At 40.6% G+C, this 24,576-nt stretch overlaps 3 protein-coding genes across 5 annotated transcripts in view; 1 reads left to right on the top strand and 2 right to left on the bottom strand.

Moving 5' to 3' along the window:
* Positions 1–3,604, bottom strand: part of ddx55 (DEAD (Asp-Glu-Ala-Asp) box polypeptide 55) — a 5,808-nt gene extending 2,204 nt beyond the window's left edge. The window contains 9 exon segments of the mRNA XM_068705651.1: positions 388–413; positions 415–464; positions 683–879; positions 979–1,128; positions 2,046–2,108; positions 2,454–2,545; positions 2,652–2,738; positions 3,262–3,312; positions 3,419–3,604. Of these exon segments, the coding sequence (XP_068561752.1) occupies positions 388–413; positions 415–464; positions 683–879; positions 979–1,128; positions 2,046–2,108; positions 2,454–2,545; positions 2,652–2,738; positions 3,262–3,312; positions 3,419–3,526 (824 nt within the window). The 5' untranslated portion in view covers positions 3,527–3,604.
* An 865-nt stretch (positions 3,605–4,469) lies between these two features.
* On the bottom strand, positions 4,470–7,877 carry tmed2 (transmembrane p24 trafficking protein 2). Its single transcript, XM_068706426.1, has 4 exons — positions 7,537–7,877; positions 6,753–6,945; positions 6,091–6,198; positions 4,470–6,002 (listed from the first exon to the last, which is right to left on the bottom strand). The coding sequence occupies exons 1-4, from the start codon at positions 7,714–7,716 to the stop codon at positions 5,878–5,880; spliced, it is 606 nt and encodes a 201-aa protein (XP_068562527.1). The 5' UTR covers positions 7,717–7,877; the 3' UTR covers positions 4,470–5,877.
* Positions 7,878–8,756: 879 nt separating this feature from the next.
* ptpn11a (protein tyrosine phosphatase non-receptor type 11a) lies at positions 8,757–23,942 on the top strand. 3 transcript variants are annotated; one of them, XM_068706424.1, is made up of 16 exons: positions 8,758–9,135; positions 10,700–10,822; positions 12,967–13,161; positions 13,571–13,766; positions 14,580–14,699; positions 14,801–14,914; positions 15,840–15,936; positions 16,061–16,140; positions 16,383–16,541; positions 17,422–17,553; positions 17,734–17,888; positions 18,005–18,072; positions 18,854–19,005; positions 19,092–19,210; positions 19,411–19,516; positions 20,712–23,942. In XM_068706424.1, exons 1-15 carry the CDS (start codon positions 9,122–9,124, stop codon positions 19,478–19,480), a joined length of 1,794 nt encoding a protein of 597 aa, XP_068562525.1. In that variant the 5' UTR covers positions 8,758–9,121; the 3' UTR covers positions 19,481–19,516; positions 20,712–23,942. The 3 variants fall into 3 exon arrangements, with proteins under 3 accessions (XP_068562526.1, XP_068562525.1, XP_068562524.1); XM_068706423.1 differs by having other exon boundaries at positions 16,061–16,158; XM_068706425.1 differs by lacking the exon at positions 19,411–19,516 and having other exon boundaries at positions 8,757–9,135; positions 16,061–16,158.
* Positions 23,943–24,576: the final 634 nt, after the last annotated feature.

The raw sequence follows: 24,576 nt of genomic DNA, 5'->3' as shown, positions 1-24,576 counted from the left end.
GCAACGCGTCATCTCGGTCAATAAATAAAGATCTGATAAAACAAACTTCAAGGCAAGGAGACGGCATAATGTCGGGATGAACACTCATTTTACATTTGTTCCATATTTCTGATTGTCGTGCAGTTTTGCAGGAGTCACAGCTGATTTATTGCCTGAATGATTAACGATCTCGCTGCCAGACGATCAACTGGATTTCTGTCCAGTCACATGAATTGGAGTTCTTTTATTCTTTACGTCTGAGCAGTTTAACGGTTTGATTTCCCGCACGGCTGCTGTCAAAAGATCCGTTCTTAACTACTTGTTGCGGCTCAAAGAGGACACCACATCGTCTGCAAAGCTCTGTATGAGTCAACACAACGTACAAAATTAATATAGTATTCAACATACCTGAAGAAGATCAGATGCTTCTCCTGGCTTGTGTTGCCGTATAAACGCCACTAGGTTGTTGAACTTGTTCTCCGTTTCTGCAAATCTGAAACGACAAAAAAAAAAGGTAATTTTTGTGTCATATATTCATTTTTGGGGCTGATTGATGTGAAACAGATCAAATGTTTTATCAGATTAATACACAAAGTCACAACTTGTTTTACTACATAATGCAGAATAACGTAATAAAATAAAATAGTATAAACTAATTAAAATAAGCCCCGCCCAGACTGACGTGAAGCAGTTAGAGTGAGACTCACGGTGTAGTAGTTGCAGAGCCTGGACGGTGTTTTCTGGGCGACGGCGGAGGCCGCCACGCCCTTCTCCTTCACTGTGATGCGTACCGGGTTCCTGAGGCCGGCCCTCACCAGCTTCTCCAGCTCCTGAGTTTGAGTGGCTGAAAACAAGCCCGTCCGTCTCTGTTTGGGCAGGTGACCCAGGATGGTGTTCAGACTGGAAACACACAAAGAGTCTCCGTTAGCAGCACAAAGACCTAAAGGAAGATTAAAGCTCATCTATTCTGCAGCGACAATAAAAATGCTTCTCCATCACCTGGCCTCGAAACCCATGTCCAGCAGTCGGTCGGCCTCGTCCAGAACCAGAACATCCAGACTCCTCACTGAGCTGGCCAAGTCCAGACCGTCTGCTTTCCTCCTGAACATGTCCTCCAGACGGCCCGGTGTCGCAATCACAATGTGTGCCCTGAAAAACACACACACACACACACACACACACACACACACACACACACACACACACACCAACACACACACACACACACACACACACACACACACACACACACACACACACACACACACACAGGTTTAAGAGGCTGAGTTTGAGTGTGGTTGGGTCCATTAGCAGCTCTCTAGTGTTTGTTTCTAATAGCCAGGCTTTCCCAGCATGCCCTGCGTCGTTTTACAGGAATAGTTTGACATTTCTGAGGTACGCTTGTAGCACAAAGCGGTAAAATAAAAAGGTTCAGAATATCCCTTTTTAACGGTGACGGGAAATGAAGGTGAGGAGATAAATCGGACACACCTGTGAGTCGGGGGACGGGACCAGAACTAACAAAGACAGCATGGAGGAGGAAAGACAGAGGAGTCCAGTTTATGGACATCTTCACACGTAGAAACAAGTTTAACAGAGAGGAAGCTAGATTATCTGGACTTCCCATGAGCTGATCTCTGGAGCAGGTTTAGTTAAATCTTAAACTATCTCTGCTCAGATTCAGCGGAGGACTTCCTCATCTCTGTTGGATCTACAAGTTAGGATAAGTCTCCTTTCCTGCATTTCTCCTTAAAGTTAAAATGCATCACCACTCATATTTAACCCTTTTGTAGGCACTGCTACTTACCTGCTCATCGCCTCCTTTAAAAGTTGAATTAACTAAAGGACATCTTATTTTGGCATCAAAACTCATCATTTGAATTTCGGTTGATTTAGTGGGCATGATTCATTTGTATATCGATGAATCGAATGAACTCTTCCTCTAAATATCTGAGAAGATTGGTGCCACTGTCATGTGTGTCCGTTGATATGAAAATGAAATCTGTTAGCGTAGCTTAGCATAAAGACTGTCTACTAGCCCCCGATTGACACACATCACATCTCACCCTTTATCTTTGAACTTCTCCACATCGTCTATCGGGTTGGTGCCACCAATCAGCAAAATCTGGCTGGAAAACAAAACGTACAAAAAGCATTTTAATAACTCAAAACAAAACAAAAAACATTAATTTACACAAAACAGGAGGAGGGCGCTACTCGTTCAGCACAAATGGAGAAACTGTTTCTAAGTAAGATTAAGATATTGTCATGTTGGTTTATTGCTAAAACACCAACGTTTTAAAACATAATATCTCGCTTTTTCTAGCGCTATCATCCACATCTCACAGTCGTCTGAATCTTAAGTCGTGACATCTGAGCTAACCTCTCAGATGTGGTTGAAAGCTCCGGAAGAAATCAGCGAGTGGACCTTGAGTTAACTACTATTCAAAGTGTCAGAGTGACTTTGTACTCACGTAAACTGTGGGAACTTCTGAATGAACATCTCCATCACTTCACTGATCTGAAGGGCCAGCTCTCTTGTGGGCGTGATCACCAGAGCGCCAACCTGCAATTAAAAAAAAAAAAACACCATTTATATCCCTCTCTACACGTTGGACAGAGTCGCTCTGTGGAAGATGAATGTAAATCTGGAGCGTGGCCTTCATCCTCACCTGCATCTTCTTCAGCTTCTCTTCTCTCTTCAGCAGCAGCTCTATGATGGGGATGACGAAAGCGAGCGTCTTCCCGCTCCCAGTCACCTACAACAATACGACAGGAAATGATGACATGACAGAGTTCCACATGTCCTGGAACCGTTTAACAGAAGATAAGTAGCAATCAATCAATCAAACAAGGATTCATTTGATCATCAAATGTTGTCCTTTTGAAGTAAAAATGCCAAAAACAGCTGGTTCCAACTTCTTTATCACACTGTAAATATTAAACTGAATATCTTTGGGTAATAATTAAGAAAAATAATTGTTAGATTAATCAATAAGAAAAATTGGTAGCTGTAGTGCTAATTGTTCTTTTGGAGGATTTTTGACAACCTGGCAGCTGGTAAAGTTATGTACTTTAAGTACTGCTGGATAGTTTAATAAAGAAAAATACATCGTTTATTAGTTAATATTATGTAACCAATGTTGAGAATAATCTAAAATATTTGGCTTTGAAATGTAGTGGCGTTTAAGTATTACGTAACATGAAATGGAAATACTCAAGGTAAGTACAAGTACCTCAAAGTGGTACTTAAGTAACGTTACAGTACTTAGTTACACTTACCGCCTCAGCAGCCACATCTTTGTTACTCATGAACAGCGGAATACAAGCAGACTGTAAAGATGAAACAACAATATATCAATGTGTGTAATGAACAGTGGCGTTAGAGAGAGGTGGTTTAAAGGTTTAAAGAGAGCTAGAACTGGTAGTTTAAAGTTACCTGAACAGGTGTCATGTGCGTGAACTTCACTTCCTCGAGCGTTTGTAGAATCCCTTCAGTGAGTTGAATCGGTAAAGTGTCCCACGTCCCTTCTGTCGAGTTATCCATGTTGAGAGTGGAACACTAAACAGAGTTTAATGCTAACGTTGTTAGCCACCGCTCAGCTGCGTCTACCTCTTCCACGCTGTTCCGGTTTCCGGGTGCGTTGATGTTTACAACCCGGGTGGGAACTGAAGCGCTGTCACCAGTATCGTTCCGCGTATCGATGTACTTTTATTTTTCGTTTATTTTATTTTCTACTGCAATAGAAACAAACACGTTGGAAAGAAAAATATATAACTTACTGCTTTTTATTTTATTCTTAAATACAACTTTGGGGTGTTTTATTTCTGTTTTGTTGTAATTGTCTGATTTTATATCATTAGTCATAAAAATATATTTGTATTCTTGGTTCAACCAAGTTAAGCGCTTTGTATTAAAGTGTTTAATTACATTAGAATTACCACTACAGTAAAACAATAGTCATACATACACATACCTTATGTTTTGATGTTTTTAATAGTTTTATATGAAGCACTTTGAATTGCCTTGTTGAAATGTGCTATACAAATAAACTTGCCTTACAGAAGTATTACTCACAAATGTAGGACAACTCAAAGTTGCTTGTGGAGGCTTAAATCCTCCAGTAAAATGATTGAAATTGGCAATATTAGATTGTAAAATGATATTACAAGTAAAATGCCTGCATTCATCTTAACAAGATTCTCTCATATATCAGTTTTGAATTCATGAAGCTTGTGTGTGTTCCTGTAGCATCATTAACACCTCAGTACTCTTCAGCAAGTCGAGCCAGATTCTTCAACCTTTTAGCGGTTTAACTTGTCATAGCAGGAAAAACAAGGGAAGCTGATTTACATTAACTGGCTCAGTTCCAGCTTTTACTGAAAGGCAATGCAGAAATTAATTTCAACGTTGTCCCCTCTGGTCATGAGCTCCATACTCCACCCACTGAGCTACATGATTCAGTCAAACCTTTAAAGAGACATCCAAGTAAATGTACAGAATATTGGCTTTATTATGAAACCTGGGGCTTTTTTTCCACAGACAACCAGTCTACATTTGTACAGATCCATTTTATCAGATTTAGTAGCGTGTAATCACAAAAAAAAGGAGACTGTGTACAGTGCAGTTCACCCGCCAGAGCTCACCGAAGATTGTTTTCAATACAAAACTGGAACATATTCAGCAACATGCAACACGTACGATGTTGCAGCCGTGTGCTAGAAGTGAAGCTACTGCCTTGGACGAAAGTTATTGTTCATTTTTAACCTCAGCAGGGAAATAAACAAGTAGAAGACATTTGAAAGGCCTCATCCAAACAGTTGCATGTCACAGGATATGCTCCAGGAAAAACAAACTGTTCAAAACTGTATACAATCATATAATTTAAAATCCCTAACCCAACAAAGGAACTATAGTAGAAGCAACTAAAGCACACAGCAGTCATTACGCGTCAGAACCCCCCCTCTCCCTCCCCCGCCCCCAACCACAAACCCACCCAGCGTCAATCAACATGTAACATGTATTTCAGTATTCCTCTACACTTTGGAGTTTTCACTCCAAGTAGTTCAGTTTAAACTCTGCCTCATCTCTTCAATTAAAGTGTAAAAGTTAAATCAACTTGTTGACTCTTACGTCAAGAAACCACTTGTCTGTTTCTGAACTACGTAGGGAATCGCACCGTCTCCCTGTAAAAGATGTCTACTGAAGCCCCCCCCCCCCCCATGGATCGCTGTGAATCAACAGACGGAGCTAGAAGCCGTACGGTTTCCCTTAAAAGATCGGCTGCAGTGTAAATCCTTCAGATATATCCATCAGGAGTGCAATTTGTTGATTGAGAGCATGAACATCACTTATCCACCAGGACATTGTCTGACTTGGCTTAGACCTCCTGCATCTCTAAACAAAACATAATCCAACGCATTCTGTTTTCATGTTTGTATAAGTTGTATCATTTTGAGAAGGATCCCGTCTAAATATTTCCATTCTCCTGTGGAAACTCCACACATGCCGACCAATTTATGTGCATTTCTAAGTCTTTTTCATCTGACTGCTTTTACATACAATTATGAGCCTTGCGGTCATTCACACTGGACTGGCAAGGAATTTGCACTTACTAATTATCAAATAGTGGGAAACAAATCTGTGAAAACCAAAAAATTTAAAAAAGAAGCTAATAAACTGACACCGATCCCCGAATCCTTTGGCCATTCGTTCCAAACAAACACTAAATCACATTTATAAAGAAGGAAACAAACGGGTAACAGGAGAACAAAACATGTTAGATCCAATCATATGTAGGCTTTACTCGAATCTGCCAGTCTCATTTCCAGAGTGTAAATAACTGTCTTGGTGTTGGGAGAAATCAGTGGAGGACACAGAGGGATCATTTCATCGCACTAAACCACTCGCCGTACTTCAAAAAATCTCTTCAGGTAGTAAATCTGTCCGAGTGTCATTGCCACCAGAACCAGAGCTTCAAAGAACGACCACAGCACCACTCTGCTGTTTGTGTTGTCGTTGACTGGAAGAGAGAAGAAGAGAGTTTGTTTTTAGACTTTCCACTCAAACGATTAGAATGACGTACATGTTGTCAGCGGCTCTGGACTCACTCGCTCTGTGTATCCTCTCGCGAACCTCCATGTACTCCTGCTCATGCTTCACAGCCGTCATTGCAACTGCCAGCTCGTTGATCATCTCCTCCAGCTTGTTTTGGTGGGCTGAAACACGCAAACGTCATCTTAAGTAACCGGCCACAACACAGTGGATATGCACCAAAAAACAAAACAAGAAAACATGCATGGAGATATGCAATACATGCATAACAACTCTGCGATTGTGACTCATGTCGCAAGTGATGCCGTCCCATCACCAGAGACATTCATAGATCATACATGTTCTCACTGTGCAAATCGTCAAGCCATTCACAAACAATACAACTTCCTATGTGTTGTAGAAATGCACATTATTAGTTTAAACTATGGAAACACTGGTTAGAGAAGACTCTGCAGTGCATCACAAACTCAAAAGCCTATTGCCCTGTGCCCTACCATCCCAGCTGTCACCACCTACGAAGAGGAACAGAGTGTCCAAAATAAAGTCAAAAAAGAGGGAATCAAACTATCACAGAACAATGACACAAGATCAGCAGAATACAGACAGAAAACCTGGTTGGCACTGCGTGATCTATCAGGGGGAAAAGCTGGCTGACATATAGGAGATATGGTATTTCTTAATTGCTCTTTTGTATGCAGACATATGCTCCTTTATCTACCTTCTGTCTCCATGTCCTGGCCTTTGGGGGCCTCTCCTATGTCAATCGTGAACATGACGATCTTGGGTGTCATGGTCGACATCTTGTTGCTGAAGCAGAACTTGTAGAGTCCGTCCATGTGTGCTGCCACTGAGTATTTCCCGCTGGACTCCCTGTCGCCCTTGTAAATCTGCTTACCATCAGGCCCTGTTATCTGGAAAGGACACACAAAAAACACATCAACATCTGTGTGAAGACAAACAGCTGCATGACACAACACGATGGCACTGCTGTACCATATGGCAGCAACATCTGGGTACACAAAGCACTAACTGAACTTCTACGCATTATATATAATTTGAGATATATATATTAAATTGGATTAATATTACTGCTGCATTAATTAATGCAACTAGCTTGGTTGCACGTGAAACTACAACAGTCTCCACAAAAAAAGTCAAAAGATGTTATTTTGTAGACTACATAGCTAGCATAACGTAGCCGCATAATGCTAACGTTGCACTTCCTGTAGCCTTATGAATAATCAAATTAACACTAACGCACTTGTTAGCAGAACAAATGCCCGAATAATACTAAGATACTATACTCTATGAAGTAGAATACTTAATTTAGTTAATAGCCATTAACCTGGAGAGCAACTAGTTAGGTTAACGTTACGCAGAGACGTTAGTGGAAGCTAGCGTTAGCTAACACAGGCCTCAAGTCTCACAATGTCATGTTTTAAGTAATAAAAACACATTTCTCCATGTTGGGTGGCGAGTTTAGCTCGGTGAAGTCCTCTCACCTCCACATCGATGTCCAGGAAGCCTCCTTCGGCCACCTCGAACATGAGGCCCATCTTTGTGCCGGAGTGGACCTGCTCGTGGAAGCACTCATCGGCATGGGCGTCTATGCTAACGAAGTAGCCGGACGCGGTGGCGGACAGCACGGCCAGCAGGACGACCAGCTCCGACACGGTAAACATGGTTGTCGAATAAATGTTTTTATAGAGGGGTGTCACAAGAAGTCTGGTGATGTTTCGGAGTGTCCCCGAAGTGCAGGATGTCAGTCTGTATGGGTGAATTGTCACAGCCGCGGCTGCTGTGTACGCTGCTCTCGGACTGCCACGTACAGGCTTAAACGGGAACCGGCGAGGGCCAAATTTAAGAGAGTGCGCGGCGCAAAATACTTGTCAAAATGAAGCTTCTTCTAATTCTTTTTTGAGATTTATTGGTGGTTGGCAAACAATGAATTGGAGCATTACCGCCACTAACTGGTATGGAGTGTGGATCGGGATGTCTAGTACTTATAGTATAAAATAAAGAAAAGCTAAAACAAAACAAAACAACTGGCTCATTTATTTCTCAATAATATTAGTTATTATGTTTTCTTTCTATGATTACTCCTGGTATTAAATCATTCATACAGAAAAACAGTTATTTGAAAGTAACTGAGTACACTGACTTTGGTACTGTAGCTTTCTTCAGTACACATTTGAGGTTCTTCTACTTTACCTGAGTTGAATATCTCCATTTTCTGCTACATTATACTTCCACTCCACTACATCTCAGAGGGTAATATTGTACTTTTTATAAAAAACTTTACTCACTTTCCTGATTCAGGTATATTTTGATACCTTACTTTTTTGTGTTTCAATTCTCTTTTACTAGTATTTCTACATATCACTACTTTTACTTTAGTAAAACATTAAGTACTTCTTCCACCACTGCAGAATAGTAAACATTTTTTGCAGCTTGGATATTTATTTTAACATTGAGACCACGTGATTTGTGCGGTCTCCGCGGTGGGCTGCGGAATGTTGCGTTTTTTGACGCTACCGCGGCAAAAACCTCCCTGAGACGCTACCACGGCTAAAACCTCACTGAGACGCTACAGCGGCAAAACCTCCCGTAGACGCTACCGCTTACCGCTCGTGCCGCTGGAATCATAAAATACGCTGCCACTGAGCATGCGCGAAGAGAAAGTGATAGGACTCTTTAATTTGTGCCTCGCTGTTTGCCGGACTGGCCGAACTCTGTGTGCTTTATTTTTAAAAAAACGGCAAAGCGGCAGCGAAGAACGGCGAAAAAATCCGCACGCACCTCTATTTTGTCGCATGTTTGGTGACGTCCCAATAAGCGACTTTGCTGTGAAGTCTCCGAGGCCGAGGCCTAAAAGAGACTTTTTTTTTTTTTTGTAACGCATACAAATTTTTTATTTTTTTTGGTTTCCATGCCTGGATTTCAGTGCCCGTTTTAAAAACCGGGTGTGAAACCGATGAAGCACTTTTATTCTGTGATCGAAGCGGAAACGGTTTGGAAAACGTTAGCCTAGCTAATTGTAGCTAACTGCTAACTGCCAGCGAGGAAGTGAGGAGGGACGAGAAAAAGATGACATCTCGGAGGTAAGAGGACAACAATGTCTGCTAGTTATGTTAGCAGAGGAAGCTAACTCTTAACTAAACTCAGCTGTTTGTTGTTTGTAAACAAGCTCTGTGTGTGCTGACGGTTCTGGAAAAACAACAACAACTGAATAGCTAGTTAGCTAGAGAGCGCTTCATTTATAGCACACACCGGTAAGTTAGATGTTGAGGTTAGTAAACACCGTTACTATCTGTCACTGAGTAGATCTACAGTAACGTTAGTAGTAGTTACATTATGGAGAACCAGAATCATAACATTAGGTAAACAAAGCACACACTCATAATGAAAGGAACTACTAGTTTATAAGTAATAGTAATAAAGAATCAGCAGGTTTTCGCACGCAAGCTGTGGTAGAAATGTAGCTAATACTGTATTTAAGTACAATTTCGAGGTACTTCATAGTTGTACTCCACTACAAATTCAGAGGTAGTGTTTTACTTTTCACTTGTCTACTTTTCTTTGTGAACTTAAGTTAGTAGTTACTTCTATTCATGATGCAAAATATAATCAACAAATAAAGTATTTTGTATTATTATAGATTAAGAAAAACGTTATTTATCTCCGCTACCCAGCAGTATAAAGTAATTAAAATCAGCTCCAACATTAAACACATTCATGCATCACCAATTATAATCGAGTCGTATAATGTATATGATTATGGGATGGGCCATCCTGCATAATGAGTACTTTTCCTTTTCCTACTTTAAGTGTATGTTAATGCTAATACATCTGAACTTTTACTTAAGTAAAGCCTTGAATGCAGGATTTTTGCACTAGGATGAGAGTATTTCTACTCTGTGGTACTGCTAATTTGTACTTCAGGGAAGAGTACTTCGTCCACCACTGGTGAACACTATTACTATCTGTCATATTTATACACAGTGGAAAGTAATTACACTCGTACAACTACAATGGAGAGACAGATGAAAGTGGTATCTAGATGAAGCACAAACATAGCATTAAAGTAAATATTAATTATAAATTATAGACTACTAAACCTCATCACCATGAATCAGAATCAGCTTTATTGCCACGTATGTTTTCACATACACAGACTTTTTCCATTGTATTTTGGTGCATTGTGATAAACGTAGTATAGAGAGAAGGAGCACGTACTGAAGACGTGGAAAGAGGACGGACTATTTGTACACACAACACTGAAGGGTACTATGTTCAACACAGAGGGAGATGACTTGCAGTGTGAGGACAGTGATGAAGGAGACACTGGCTGAGTCTGTTGGAGGATGAGACACAGATATTAAGAACCAAACAGACACACAGACAGTGTTGGGGGGGGAAAGAATGAGTCTTAAGATAGTTCAGTTCAAAAGAACTGTAGTACTTAAAAAGACAGAAAAGCACACGTGATATGATTCATGTTTGTTGTATGTTTTCTGTGTTTTATTTCAGTTGAAAGGTGAGGTTATGGTGCAGCTATCAATTGTTTTCAGATGAAAAAGGAGCAAACATGTTGTTAATAAAAGTGAAAGTAGTCGTGCTCTCCACACTGAGGCTGATCGGTGTTTGTCCTCCTCTCTCTTTCAGGTGGTTTCACCCCAACATCACAGGTGTGGAGGCTGAAAACCTCCTGCTGACTCGAGGAGTGGATGGCAGCTTTTTAGCCCGACCCAGTAAGAGTAATCCAGGAGACTTTACCCTCTCAGTACGGTGAGTGATGCATACACTACAGGATACGGTGTGACGCTGTGTCAGCAATTTAAAAATACACTTTCTGGTGAGGAAGGATGGTAGAAATGAAAGAACCACTACCTAAGATAAGAGTGCTGGGTTCTCTTATTTTGAAAGTATTGGTACCTTTACGTGTACATGTATGTAGATGTGGTTATATCATGGTTTTTATTGTTACCAATATCCGGTTTGAGTTTATTTAATAGTCTTTTTAAAACAAAGCGTAATAAGTTTCAGATTAAATAGTCCATTGAGTACATATTATAATGTAAAGGGTTTTAAATGTGTGATCGGGGATCTAAATGTAAACAAAGAGGTAATTAAACAGGCTCTATGTCTGGACAACAAATACATCCAGGTGATAAATGTTTGTTTTACATCAATAACGTTTGTAAACATTGCAACAGAAATGGCTCGATATGTTGCTATGAAACGCTGATGATCAGACAAATGAAACGTTTCATCCATAAGTCAGTTATTAATATTCAAACTAACTGCCAGTAACAAGATAAAAGAGTGTCGGTAGTGTGAGAAGGGAAAGTGTTTGTGTGAACAACATTGTGACTTCCTTTTAATTGAATGTTAAATTACTCCTACTTTGCTTTTAGGAGACCAGTCTGCTGTCTATCTTACTTAATGCTGCAGTAATCAATATGTTTATGATAAGAATGGATCAAATAGCTACACAAACCCAGTGTACACTACCTGCTCAGCACTAAACTAACACACAGACTTAGTTAGCGACGAGCTGGTGAACATGGAGCAGCTGTAGAGCCAGATGTTTCACATCAGAACAGCTGAAGTGAGAGTAAATATTGGACTTCATTTATCTGGTGGACTCAGAATGACAGTGATGCTGTGGATGTGTGAACGGGCATTTGTTTGCTCACACATGTTTCATAACGACTTTAAAAGATGATATGAGGTGTCGGTGTTGTGTTTTCAGCACATGAAAAATCAAATGACGCTGGAACATAATTGAGAATAAAGGTCTCCACGCTGAGTGCTGCTCCGTCTGAAGCGTGAACTATGTGTTGTCCAGAGAAGGAAGTGTTTTACTAATAAAAACGAGTTTGTGGTTTCATCTCAGGGTCCAGTCTCGCATTTTTTAAGATGACGTATCATTAAGTCAGTTTAGCTGATGCAGCCAGAGTTATTTGTGTCTCAGTCTCATATTTTCGCTGCACAGTCTCTCATCTCTCACCATATTTACTTCATATGGAAACAAAACAAGTCACGCTCCTCTAGAGGAGACGGAGACAGAGGACGAGTCTCCGTCTGTCTCCGTTTGTCTCCGTGTCTGTCTCCGTCTGTCTCCGTGTCTGTCTCCGTCTGTGCTCGTTGTGACTTAACCAGAAGTCATTCAGGGTTTCGTGCTGCTGAGCTTCAGTTCTCCTTTTTCTATTTTCTCAGATACCGGTGGTCACTTATTATGACTCATCTCAGTTCATACCGCCAGTTTTTTTAGGTTTGTGTCACAAAAACGTGTTTTCCTTTTAAGAAATTGAATCTTGGCGCCTTTTTATTTTTGAAATCTCTCACCTCTCTTTTAAATTACAGATGGCAGCCATGTTGTTGTTGGTGGAGACTTTGTGTTTTTATTTTACATTTTGGTCATATTAATCGTAACACATGATAGGATCATTTTCTTGATCAGGCAATCAATCGTTGGTCTAAAATAAATGTCACAAAGGGAAAATGTGAAGAACACAATTGATAAACATGATGTGAAATTTTTAGTTTTTTTTGTCAGTGTATAACCCAAATATATTAATTTTAAAGTCTCATAAGACAAAGAAAAGAAGCAAATCCTCACATTTGTGAAGCTGGAACTTGGTAATGTTTGATATTTGTGTTTGAAATGATTATTAAATCGGTTATTAGAATAGTTGCAGATAAGTTCAATCGCCTAATCACTGGATACAATTATACAGTGACCGTTTTCTGTCAAAATTGTATATTTATTAATAATGCAACATTTACTGCTGTGAGATTAAGTGACAAGATACTTTACATAGTAGTTATATTTTTGATTTGTTGTGTCCCTGATTGATGATGTCATTGCCCCACACAAGATGACAGCACTTCCCTAAATGATTGTGCTTTTTCTTCTTCTTCTGCAGGCGAAATGGAGCCGTCACCCACATCAAGATCCAGAACACAGGCGACTACTACGACCTGTACGGGGGGGAGAAGTTTGCCACGCTGGCGGAGCTGGTGCAGTATTACATGGAGCATCACGGGCAGCTGAAGGAGAAGAACGGAGACGTCATCGAGCTCAAGTATCCGCTCAACTGTGCCGACCCCACCTCCGAGCGGTGAGTGGAGACCATTTTTATTCTATTTATTAATTACCAATGTTCAAATTTCTGTGTTGTTTTAGCTACATTTTACTTGAGAGGTTACTTGAGAACGATCTGTATTTGGGGCATTTTATTATGGGAGCAATAAAACAAAACAACTTAATATCACCCCAAACTGCTGACGTAGAGACACCGTATACGTCTCTAGTAGAGACCTGTCAATCACCGTGTAGCCCCGCCCTAAAGCATACCCTGCTTTATGGTCTGTTTGACTCTAAATGGACCGTAATTTACTAAATGAACATCATGCTGTATTGAAGAAGCATGATGTAAACACAGACAATGCACAGACTGTTTCATGATGTGTAGAAAGCATTCTTCAGCGACATATTTTGACCTCGGTGTGTCTCTTTTTTTTTCCCAGATGGTTCCACGGACACTTGTCGGGCCGGGAGGCCGAGAAGCTGCTGACGGAGAAAGGGAAGAACGGCAGCTTCCTGGTGAGAGAGAGCCAGAGCCACCCCGGAGACTTCGTTCTGTCGGTCCGGACGGGAGACGACAAGACGGACGTGAGCAGTGACAGCAAACCCAAAGTCACCCATGTCATGATCCGCTGCCAGGTGAACACGCCGATCGCTACCTTAAGTCAGAACGTTAAGAAATAGAGACATTAACACCTTCTTTAGTGGCATGATAATGATTCATACAGATGTTAAGATGAGCTACTGCAAGATGTTTTCTTTGCCTTTCTCTGGCTTAGGTCTTGCTGTTTCTTTAGTTTGCAACGTGACAGCCACTGATTTCTTAAAATGTTTTTATATATTTCATTTTTAGTCTTAAAGCTGCATTCTCTCTATTGTCCATCAGGGGGCGACTCCTCTGGTTGTATAGAAGTCTAGTCTAAAATGACTCTACTTCTCTCTTGATTTATTACCTCAGTAAACATTGTAAACATGAGTTTATGGTCTCAATCTCTAGTTTCAAGTCTTCTTCAATACAGCATGATGTTCATTTAGTAAATTATGGTCCATTTAGAGTCAAACAGACCATAAAGCAGGGTATGCTTTAGGGCGGGGCTACACAGTGATTGACAGGTCTCTACCAGAGATTACACCGACAAATTTAAAGTAGTTTAAGGCAGCAAAACATAAGTATTTCCAAAAGACAGAGAGAGAGGAGGTTTGAGACGAGGACATCTCACTCTGGAACTTCTAAAGCACCGGTAGAAGAACCAGTAGCTCCGCACCGCATCAATACTCCGGGTTTTTACCAATTAAGAACCGGTTCCCGTTTAGAACCGAGTTTTCGGGGGGCATCCCAAGGAATATGGATCAATAATGATATATTGCAAGTATCCGTGGATTGACGATAACCAGATTGCTACATTGCATGTAAGCGCTCTGTCTGAGACTGTGGTCTCTTTTTTTGTTTAGATGGACCTGAAGTACGACGTCGGCGGAGGGGAGAAGTTTGACTCCCTCACTGACTTGGTCGAACACTACAAGAAGAACCCCATGGTGGAAACTCTGGGCACCGTGCTTCAGCTCAAACAGGTTCCTCTCAGGCCCGTCTCACTCATTTCTACCGTGAAGCTGAACGTTTTCCTGATGGTAACGGTAGTGACTCCTGCTCTCCTCTTGCTCCTCCTCCACAGCCCCTGAACACTACTCGTATTAACGCTGCAGAGATCGAAAGTCGAGTGAGGGAGCTGAGCAAACTCGCGGAGGCCACAGACAAAGTCAAACAGGGCTTCTGGGAAGAATTTGAGGTGAGTGCTTCTGTTCTCATTTTTCTCTCTGTGGTCTTAATTTTCACTGTAATATAAAAGTGCTGCTCCTCTGTAGAAACAGAACCATCATGACTAGAAGTAGAGAGAACTAGAACATGTCTTTAGTGCAGAATATCACAGTTATAGTGACATAAATCACGAAAAATGGAGAAAAACGCAAGTTGAATTTATTTCATAATTTATTTTACAAAAATTGGGAAACAATGGAATCTATATATCCCTATATAAGTGCTCATAAGTGTTATCAATGCTGAAAATGGAGGCTCCATAAAATATTGAACTATTTCCATTTTTACAGCCTCTCCTCTCCTCTCTGCTCTGTGTCCAGCAGCAGTTCAGTCAAAGTTTCTCTGATTTGTTGTCACATGACTGTTGGTCTCAGGTGAATCAATCATGGCTTCATAGTTGCGTGGAGGAGCTCAGAATTTAATGTTTTTTACAGTATTGTGTTACTTCAAACGGTTTATTCAAGGCCAGATTTGAAATGAGAACGTGTAGAAAATTTGTTTTTTTGATGAAATATCAGCATTTTAAGCTTAGTTTTGGCTGCTTTTCCTGACGGAAGTGTTCGTCACACATGATGTATTCAAGGACCGCCGGAAAGATGAAAATCTTAATAATAATGACTTTTTTTTTTTTTTTTTAAAGCTTCTGACTGGTTGTTTAAAGAGAACATGCTTTTCAATCTAGCTGTCGGGTTTTGGGGTTCAGAGGGTCATCATGCTGAACCGTATCTTATCTCATTTATTATTGTATTGATCGTGTGTTATTGTATTGTATCCTCTCTTATCACATCTTATTGTATGGTACCTTATTGTTTCTCATCGTATGGTATTATACTGTTGTTGTGAACAGCATGCTGAGATTTGACTCTTCTCTCTCTCTCTCTTCTCTTTCCATCCAGACTTTGCAGCAACAGGAGTGCAAGCTGCTCTACAGTCGCAAAGAGGGCCAGAGACCAGAGAACAAAAACAAGAACAGATACAAGAACATTCTGCCATGTGAGAAACCCCCCCCCCCCCACACACACACACACATACTGCTCTCTCACGAGAAACGACCTTTCACTTTCACCTGAGTGGGATTTTATTTAAGAATCTGTGTTGTTTCTGTTTCTGTTTGCAGTCGACCACACGCGTGTGGTGCTGAATGACAGGGACCCGAATGAGCCGGGCTCTGACTACATCAATGCCAATATCATCATGGTAGTATCTGCTGTCGTGGTAAAGTCACTTCTTCCTCAGGAAAACACACATTTATTCTGCACTTGATGAAATCTTTAAGATGTAATATTGTGTTGATGAAGTCGTTCTGCATGTTTTCAGTCAGTTTTAGTCTGTTCGTTGTCACTATTCAGCTGACCGTGTGTGTGTGTGTGTGTGTGTGTGTGTGTGTGTGTGTTATTGTGTGTGTGTGTGTGTGTGTGTGCGTGTGCGTGTGTGTGCAGCCCGAGCTGGACCCAAAGGTAAACAGCACGAAGATGAAGAAGAGCTACATCGCCACTCAGGGCTGTCTGCAGAACACCATCAGTGACTTCTGGAGGATGGTGTTTCAGGAGAACTCTCGAGTCATCGTGATGACCACCAAAGAGGTGGAGAGAGGAAAGGTGAGGCCCACCCGGAGAAAGCATTCATGCTCTTCTTCTTCCTCAATACTAGCTGAGCATAGACGCTGGGACACTGGCAAAGTATTTCTAATGCAGATATACTATGTTAGTATCAGGTTTTGGTTTTTCTGTTCCGATCCTCTAAAGATGCTCTTTTACAAGTAAAAGTACTGAACTTAAACAGTAACTCAAGTAAAAGTACTGAAGTATAATCAGCGTTTGCTAAAAGTATCAAAAGTAAAAGTACTGATTATGCAGAACTGCTCCTTTCAGTGTTTTACTATTATTGTTGATGTTGTTATTATGTTTTTATCACTAACTAATACGTGTAATAGTATTTTCATTTGCCAATTTTAGATACTTTGTGTACTACTGGGTACGTTAGTAGTATAGTACTTCATCATACTATATAAACATCACATTTTTTTAAATCTGAAAGCTAACTAGTGATGCGTGTCAAATAAATGAGGTGGAGTAAAAAGAACAACTTTGACATACTTGTACTTTACTTGAGTATTTTCATTTACTGCTACTCTATACTTTTACTCCACTACATTTATTTGATTAGTTACTCTGCAGATTGAGATTATTATTACAAAGTATTAATAACCAAATACATTATGATGTGTTATTTAGGTTAAGATAAAATAAAGTATACGATCAACATTAAAGTGATGAACACATTAATACGGCAATAATTATGATATGATATATATTATTCTGAAACAAGTCATTCTACTTTTGGTATTTAATGTATATTTTGATGCTAATACTTTTACTTTCATTTCTCGTGTTTGTACACTGTGGTATCGAGTCCAGACGGCAGCATCGGAGGAGAACACGTCAAAGTACACGTTACGTGTTTTTTGTGTCTTTTCAGAGTAAATGTGTGAAGTACTGGCCGGACATGTCGGCGCTGAAGGAGTACGGAGCGATGCGCGTTCGCAACGTCAAAGAGACGTCTGCACACGACTACATCCTAAGAGAACTCAAGCTGTCCAAAGTCGGACAGGTAAGATGTGTTTATGTACAAACAATAAAAATAGGTTTTTCGGCTCCTTTTGTGTGAAAGTATTCATGACAGAAATACAACAGTTCCCCCAGAGTGTAAAGGCCTAAACCCTTTAAAAAAAACAACCTCTCAGTATTAATGTAATTGAACTGTATTGGATCTCTCTGCTGTATTTTCCAGGGCAACACAGAACGTACCGTCTGGCAGTACCACTTCAGGGCCTGGCCCGACCACGGCGTCCCCACAGACCCGGGCGGCGTCCTCGACTTCCTGGAGGAGGTCAACCTGAAGCAGGAGAGCATAGTGGACGCCGGGCCGATAGCAGTACACTGCAGGTACACACACACACACACACACACACACACACACACACACACACACACACACACACACACACGCTGGAAACAAATACATTAGTTAGCTCACAGACGTTCTCTCTCTTGTTCCTCAGTGCGGGGATCGGGAGGACGGGAACGTTTATAGTGATCGACATCCTGATAGATGTGATCAGAGAAAAAGGTGAGTCCGTTAAATGTTCACTTTGTCAACTCAACGTTGGTTTTCCGTTTACACAAATGTGATTTACAGTCTGTGGTGATGCACCTGAAGCTGTTTGTTTACGGCCAAAAACACCAGAAGAAGAAGAAGAAGAAGAAGAATTTTAACACTGGAGCAGTTTAGTTACAACTATAACATTTACATCCACTCTACTTTGCTGCTACTAATCACACACTGTTACTCTAAATTGCTCTTGTATAGTTTCTATTTTATTTTCATTTTTATTTGCTCTATATTTTCTCTTTTATTCCGTTCTTATTTCAGTCCATTTCTGATTTCATCTCATCAAACTGCAGATTCTCACTTCTTTTAAATCAAATGATTCATCATTTCTTGCACGCTCCACTCTAACATGTATTCCTGTATTTAACACGGGTCTTACTCTAACTTTGCTTGTTTATTTTCTCTCTTCCCTTTGAGCTTTATTTGTATTCATGATGTGTTTCTTTTCCACATTGTCTCGATGCTTTTGCCGTTGTTTGTTTCTGAAACGTGCCATTCAAAATAGACTTTTCTCGCCATGAATTTCCCCTGTGGGGATCAATAAAAGCTTATCTTATCTTGGGCAGCTGGCGTACAGCTATCTATAAACCAACACAAACACACGGATGAATCTTATTCAGCAGCGACAAACGTTTTATCACCTTCACCGGCTCTCGCTGTGTTTCAGAGACTCATTACGTCGCTTGTGTTTACGTCACCGGTGTGAGATATTTTTTATTTTATTTTCTTCGTGCTGCAGGGGTGGACTGCGACATCGACGTGCCGAAGACCATCCAGATGGTTCGCTCCCAGCGCTCTGGGATGGTGCAGACGGAGGCGCAGTACAGGTTCATCTACATGGCCGTGCAGCACTACATTGAAACACTGCAGAGACGCATCGAGGAGGAGCAGGTGTGCAGAGGACTCTTTCCCATTTTTCTCCATTTTTATTTCCCCTCTTCCTGTCTCCTAAACATCCCGTGTTCTCTCCCCTGCAGAAAAGTAAGATTAAAGGGCGCGAGTACACCAACATTAAGTACTCTTTGTCCGACCTGACCGGAGGAGAGCAGAGCCCTTTGCCTCCTTGTACTCCTATTCCTACTCCCACCTGCACAGAGTGAGTAAAGGGCTGCCGTTCACCTCTTCATGTCATATTTAAACCGCTTGTTAAGAAAGCCTCGTCGCTTAGTTTCTCATGAAAGTGTGTGTGTGTGTGTGTGTGTGTGTGTGTGTGTGTGTGTGTGTGTGTGTGTGTGTGTGTGTGTGTGTGTGTGTGTGCGCGTGCGTGTGTGTGTGCGTGTGCATGTGTGTTGGCAGGATGAGGGAGGACAGCTCCAGAGTGTATGAGAACGTGGGCCTGATGCAGCAGCAGAAGAGCTTCAGATGAGATTCACCTTTCACCCCAGTGCTCTATCAGTTCCGGGTAAATGAACTGACATGCTGCTCATTTAGAACAATAATCAATATGAGACTGTAGATCCTCCAGTAAAACATGAAGGCCTTAACGGGGTTTAAGTTATTATCAGAGCTGACGTGGTAAATTCAGCATTTTGCTAACTCGTTTACCAAGACTATTTCATAAGTTGATGATGTATCAGATGTTTCCAGCTTGTTTTTTAAACTCTTAACGACTAAGAAATGCTGTAGTTCTTTATAAATGCCAAGTGCCTTTTTTCTATTGGTGTCTGGACACTTCCTGCTGGAGTTAAACATTAAAAGCCTTCCAGGAAAAAAGTGGTATTGACGGCATACTTTTGTTTACTTAAAGCAGCTGCTCTTGCAAAGCTCGTACTGTTGCATGCAGTGTACATTCAATACGTGGAAACCTCTCGCTATTGCACCTTTTTAACTGTCGTCTGTGTGTCGTCTGTCCGTCGCTCTCAGTCGATGTCTCGTATCCTCGGCCGCACTGAGGATTGTGGGTCAGAATAGCCGCTGATAAAACGGTACAATAGAGAAAGAAATAATAAAAGCAATCGATACAATAACAACAAAAAATTAAAATATAGAATGGAAATAAATAAAAGCAGTAGAAAGACGACACCACGTAACAGCCAGTCTGTAAAAATGTGATATAACAGAGATTGATTCTGGAGATTTGAAGTATATAAGAAGTAGATGTAGTCGTCGTTTGTGGAGTGATGTAGAGACGCCGTATACGTCTCTGGTAGAGACCTGTCAATCACAGTGTAGCCCCGCCCCTAAAGCATGCCCTGCTTTATGGTCTGTTTGACTCTAAATGGACCATAATGTACTAAATGAACATCATGCTGTATTGAAGAAGACTTGAAACTAGAGATTGAGATCATAAACTCATGTTTACAATGTTTACTGAGTGAATAAATCAAGAGAGAAGTAGAGTCATTTTAGACTAGACTTCTATACAACCAGAGGAGTCGCCCCCTGGTGGACACTAGAGAGAATGCAGCTTTAACACTAAAAACAAAATATACAAAATCATTTTATACATACAGAAAAACAGGAATACATCTTCTAAAATATGTTGAAATGATCTTCTAAAACGAAGGTGAAGGCCTGCTTCTCTCTGCAGCTGTGAGGTGAGTAAAGTATCTTTTGAGACTCACCACTAATTGTTTTTGTCTTTTTGTCTCTTCCAGGATCTCGTTACCTGACAGTTTTTTTCGCCAGACACACCTTGACGCCTGAGACTTGACCGTAATGACATGGAACAATGGAAACACACACACACACACACACACACACACATACACACACACACACACACACACACACACACACACGTGAGAGAGACCAGACACCAGGGTCCTCCTGTTCTCGCTCATCTTACATGAACATTTGCCCTCTAGTTGAATTCTAAACCACTGTGATGATCATCAGAAGAGCCTTTGAGAAGCCTAACATGCTAAATCCTGCTACTAAACCACCGTTTTCTAAATCTCACCCCAACAAGGGCTGCGATCGCTCTCCTCAGAGGGGAAACACCTTGCTAACCTTTGCTCATTGTTCTGTTTTGTTTTTTAATTAACCAAAGGAAGGTTTAGTAGGTTTCTTTTGTAGATGGAAGTGAGGAGTTTTCTTGGCCTGTGCCAAAACCATGATTTCATCCACATCTCTGGGCCAGTTTACGGTCTCTATTCGGCCTGTTTCAAGCGGTGGAAAAACAGACCTTAATTGAGGAGGAGTGGGGCTAAAATCCCAGTGATTATTGACTAGTGTTCACTTCGTTATATAGAATAACGTGTCTGAATGAAGAGCTATTGGCATTGTAGTGTAACACCATATTTACTCTTCTCAACATGAATTCCTTTTGGCGCCAGAACTGCCTTGAAGAGAAACTTTAATTCAGGCTTTTTTTTTGTGTTGATATGCTCTTTCTTTCTTTCTTTCTTTCTTTCTTTCTTTCTTTCTTTCGGGATACACAGTGTCTGTTAGTTAACCATTCCTGAGCTCAAGCCCAACGCCCTTATTGCTGCACTTTGTTTTTTATTCAGCAGCCGAACAGTTTCAGTCAAGCCTTGATCCACCTGGTGGACTCATAAATAATCAAATCTGCGGTTTAGAGCGGAGTTTATTCGGTGTGACGGCATATTAAGATTTCAGGGGGTTGTCGGTCGCGGGCATCGCCACAAAAAGAAAACTTTGTTTTTTAAGTTTTTTTTTGTTTTTTTTAAAGTGCATATTACTTTTTTTTTTCCACTACTTCTTGTTTGTTTTTGTTGTGTTTTTGTTTTTTTAAAGACAAATGCCTTTTGTGTACCATTGCCTATTTTGAGCACCACATGTACTTAATTTTAAGAGTCACTGTTTTAAGAAGCAATTCCACGTCTCTCAGCTTTAGCACTATAGATCGTCAATGTTGTGGTTCTAGAGTGTTGTCCCCGTGATTGTCAGCTGGATTCAGTAGTTTACACACACACACACACACACACACACACAGACACACACACACACACACACACACACACACACACACACACACACTTGTATTTCTGATAGTGTTAATCAAACTAAAGCAGTTAAAGGAATATCTTTCATGGTGGGAACATTTGCTCGTTTACTTTCTTGCAAAGCCTTCCATGAGATGATCGATGCCGATCTCACGTCTGCAAAGCCGATGTTTTTTTTTTCCTGACGAATGTTCCAGAGAATCAGGTCTGGACACATGTACACACATGTACACACATGTACACACACAACAGACGCTATTCTCACCTACCCGCCAAAAACACAACAGTCACGTAGCCGGTTTGTAATTTGGTCTTTCGCCGTTCTTTGAATTTTCTTTGAGGAGTTCGGCTTCGGCCCTTAAAGAGAGAAATCCCTGAATATCGTTGTCGTCTTTATTTTCTTTGGCGTCTTAGTGTACATGACTCTTCTTCTTCACCCTCGGATGTTTGTTTTCTTCTTATTTTGCACCAGCAGCATGTTAGAAACGTCATAAACTCGCTCTCCGTGAATTCTCAGGACACTGAGCGTCTCTGTTCACACTCAGTCGGACATCAATTTAACTTTAGTCTAATGTCCACGTTGAGTGAATTTAGAGGATGTTTAGATGATTTCAGTGCTGCATCTGTGAAAGCTGGTTAGCTTAGCATGAAGACTGGACACAGCTAGCCTGGCTCTGTCCAAAGGGAATAAAATGACGACACCTCTAAAGCTCACTAATTAACACAATGTATCTCGTTTGTTTTAAACTCTACAAAAACAAAGTACAAAATGACGAGTCAGTCACATGTTGTGGTCCACATGCTCGCTGTTTCCTTTCGCTTCCAGTCTTTATGCTAAGCTAAGCTAACCCCCTGCCAGACGTGAGAATGGTGTCGATCTTTTTGTGACGTCAAACCATTTCCTTTAGCCTCATCTTCACAATCAGCTGCAGTATTTCGGGGAAGTCCGATATTCTCGATCGTCTTCATTTCAGAGAGAATCCACAACACTCATTTCAAACGTGTGGCCTCAGTATTTTTTCCTTTTGTGTTTTTTGTGTCGAGCCTTCCCATCACGTCGCCTTGAGAACAGCGCACTTGTTGTAACAGTGCTGACTCAGGTTCTCTCCACTGAGCAACAGGGGAAAGAAGCGGCTCTCCTCTTTTTGCCTCGAGGGACGACCGCTGATTGAACATCTTCTTTCTGTCATATTGAAACTAAATCATGAAATCAGTGGGTGGTGTTCTCTGAAATGACTCCTCTCACCCACTGACTGAGATCCTCTGTAGTTTGGTGTACTGTATGCAGTTTTTATTATCGATGAGTCTGTTCTCGTCTCATGTTTCGTGGAGTGCTTGCTTTGTCCCGTGGTGTGTGTGTGTGTGTGTGTGTGTGTGTGTGTGTGAGTGTGTGAGAGAGAGAGAGAGAGGATGTGTGTTTGTGTTTCTTTGCGAGTGAATGCGGCCTTTCTTGTTTTTTTTTTACTCCCCAGATGATAAAAACTGCTCATCCATCGATCATGTAAGCAATGTAGATGCATAGACGTGCCTTCTATGCATATGCCTCTGTGTATGTGATAGCTATTCAAAATAAAGATAAAAAACAACAGTGCTCTTTAGTTCCATCGCCATTCAAGAACCTGTAACACTTAAATGTGAATTCTGAACAAAAAAGAAAAGAAGAAAAAAAAAAAAAAGAAAAACGGTGATCGCAATGCAAACAAACTATATTTTTTAACGTGTATATTGTACATGAGTACCTGGTAGAGGAGATTGTACTTACTAAAACATATCTACTTGCCAATAAGATATACTGTGTGTATATTCCTACAGCTTTCTCTCTCTCTGTGACACACAGGGAGGGTTATTGTATGACTTTCAGTGCAGTTAACCATGTTAACTTCCTCAGTAACAATAAATGACCGGCTCACGCCTCATGAAGACCGTGTCCTTCTGCTTCTGTTTCTGTGACAGTTACACGTTGGTTTGAATTCTTTCTTCGATCGCCTTCGTTTAAAGCGGCTGAGACCACGTCTGTGGTTCAGGGGGAAGACGAAAGATAAGATTTACGCGTTGGAGGTGTTCGATTTAGTTGTTTATTGATGCTGTAAGGGAACGTTTGTTTCTTTATTTACACATCTAAAAAAAGTTTAAAGACGCAAAAATATAATTTATGTTCTATTATAATTATATATCGTTTATAATTTGTGATGGAATGTGAGGAGTTGTCCTAAAAACTCTGTTTAAAAAGTGTCATTGTCCAGGTAGCTGCAGTGCTTATTGATGTAGAAGTATATACTGCAATTATGGGTGATGATTTTAATATTATAATAATAATAATAATCAGTGGGTTTTATTTTCCATTTTATTTTTATTATTTTCATGAATTTTATTAATTATATTTAATTTAAAAAATTTGTTTTGTAAAGTTTGTTTCATTTGCATCTTATTTTTACGTGTAAAACACTTCGGGCTACATTTCTTGTATGAAAGGTGCTTTTAAAATTTAAGTTTATTATTATTTTTTGTTATCCAAAAGGGGATGAGATTAAAAATAGATGAAGACAGCAGAAAC

This window comes from Cebidichthys violaceus, unplaced genomic scaffold, assembly GCF_023349555.1.
Source record: "Cebidichthys violaceus isolate CVI_PGR_0920_01 unplaced genomic scaffold, fCebVio1.0.p SCAF_12, whole genome shotgun sequence".
Taxonomy (NCBI): domain Eukaryota; kingdom Metazoa; phylum Chordata; class Actinopteri; order Perciformes; family Stichaeidae; genus Cebidichthys; species Cebidichthys violaceus.
The sequence above is the reverse complement of the archived record's forward strand: the minus strand, read 5'-3'. Positions and strand labels throughout refer to the sequence as shown.

Excerpts from the sequence above, each read along its gene's own strand:
- ptpn11a (XM_068706423.1), top strand. Across the intron at positions 14,700-14,800 it reads CCGTGCTTCAGCTCAAACAG|CCCCTGAACACTACTCGTAT; the intron begins GTTCCTCTCAGG and ends CCTCCTCCACAG. Across the intron at positions 16,542-17,421 it reads AAGAGGTGGAGAGAGGAAAG|AGTAAATGTGTGAAGTACTG; the intron begins GTGAGGCCCACC and ends GTGTCTTTTCAG.
- tmed2 (XM_068706426.1), bottom strand. The coding sequence starts at position 7,716 with ATGTTTACCGTGTCGGAGCTGGTCGTCCTGCTGGCCGTGCTGTCCGCC. Across the intron at positions 6,199-6,752 it reads CCAGGACATGGAGACAGAAG|CCCACCAAAACAAGCTGGAG; the intron begins GTAGATAAAGGA and ends TGCGTGTTTCAG. Across the intron at positions 6,003-6,090 it reads CGAGAGGATACACAGAGCGA|TCAACGACAACACAAACAGC; the intron begins GTGAGTCCAGAG and ends TCTCTCTTCCAG.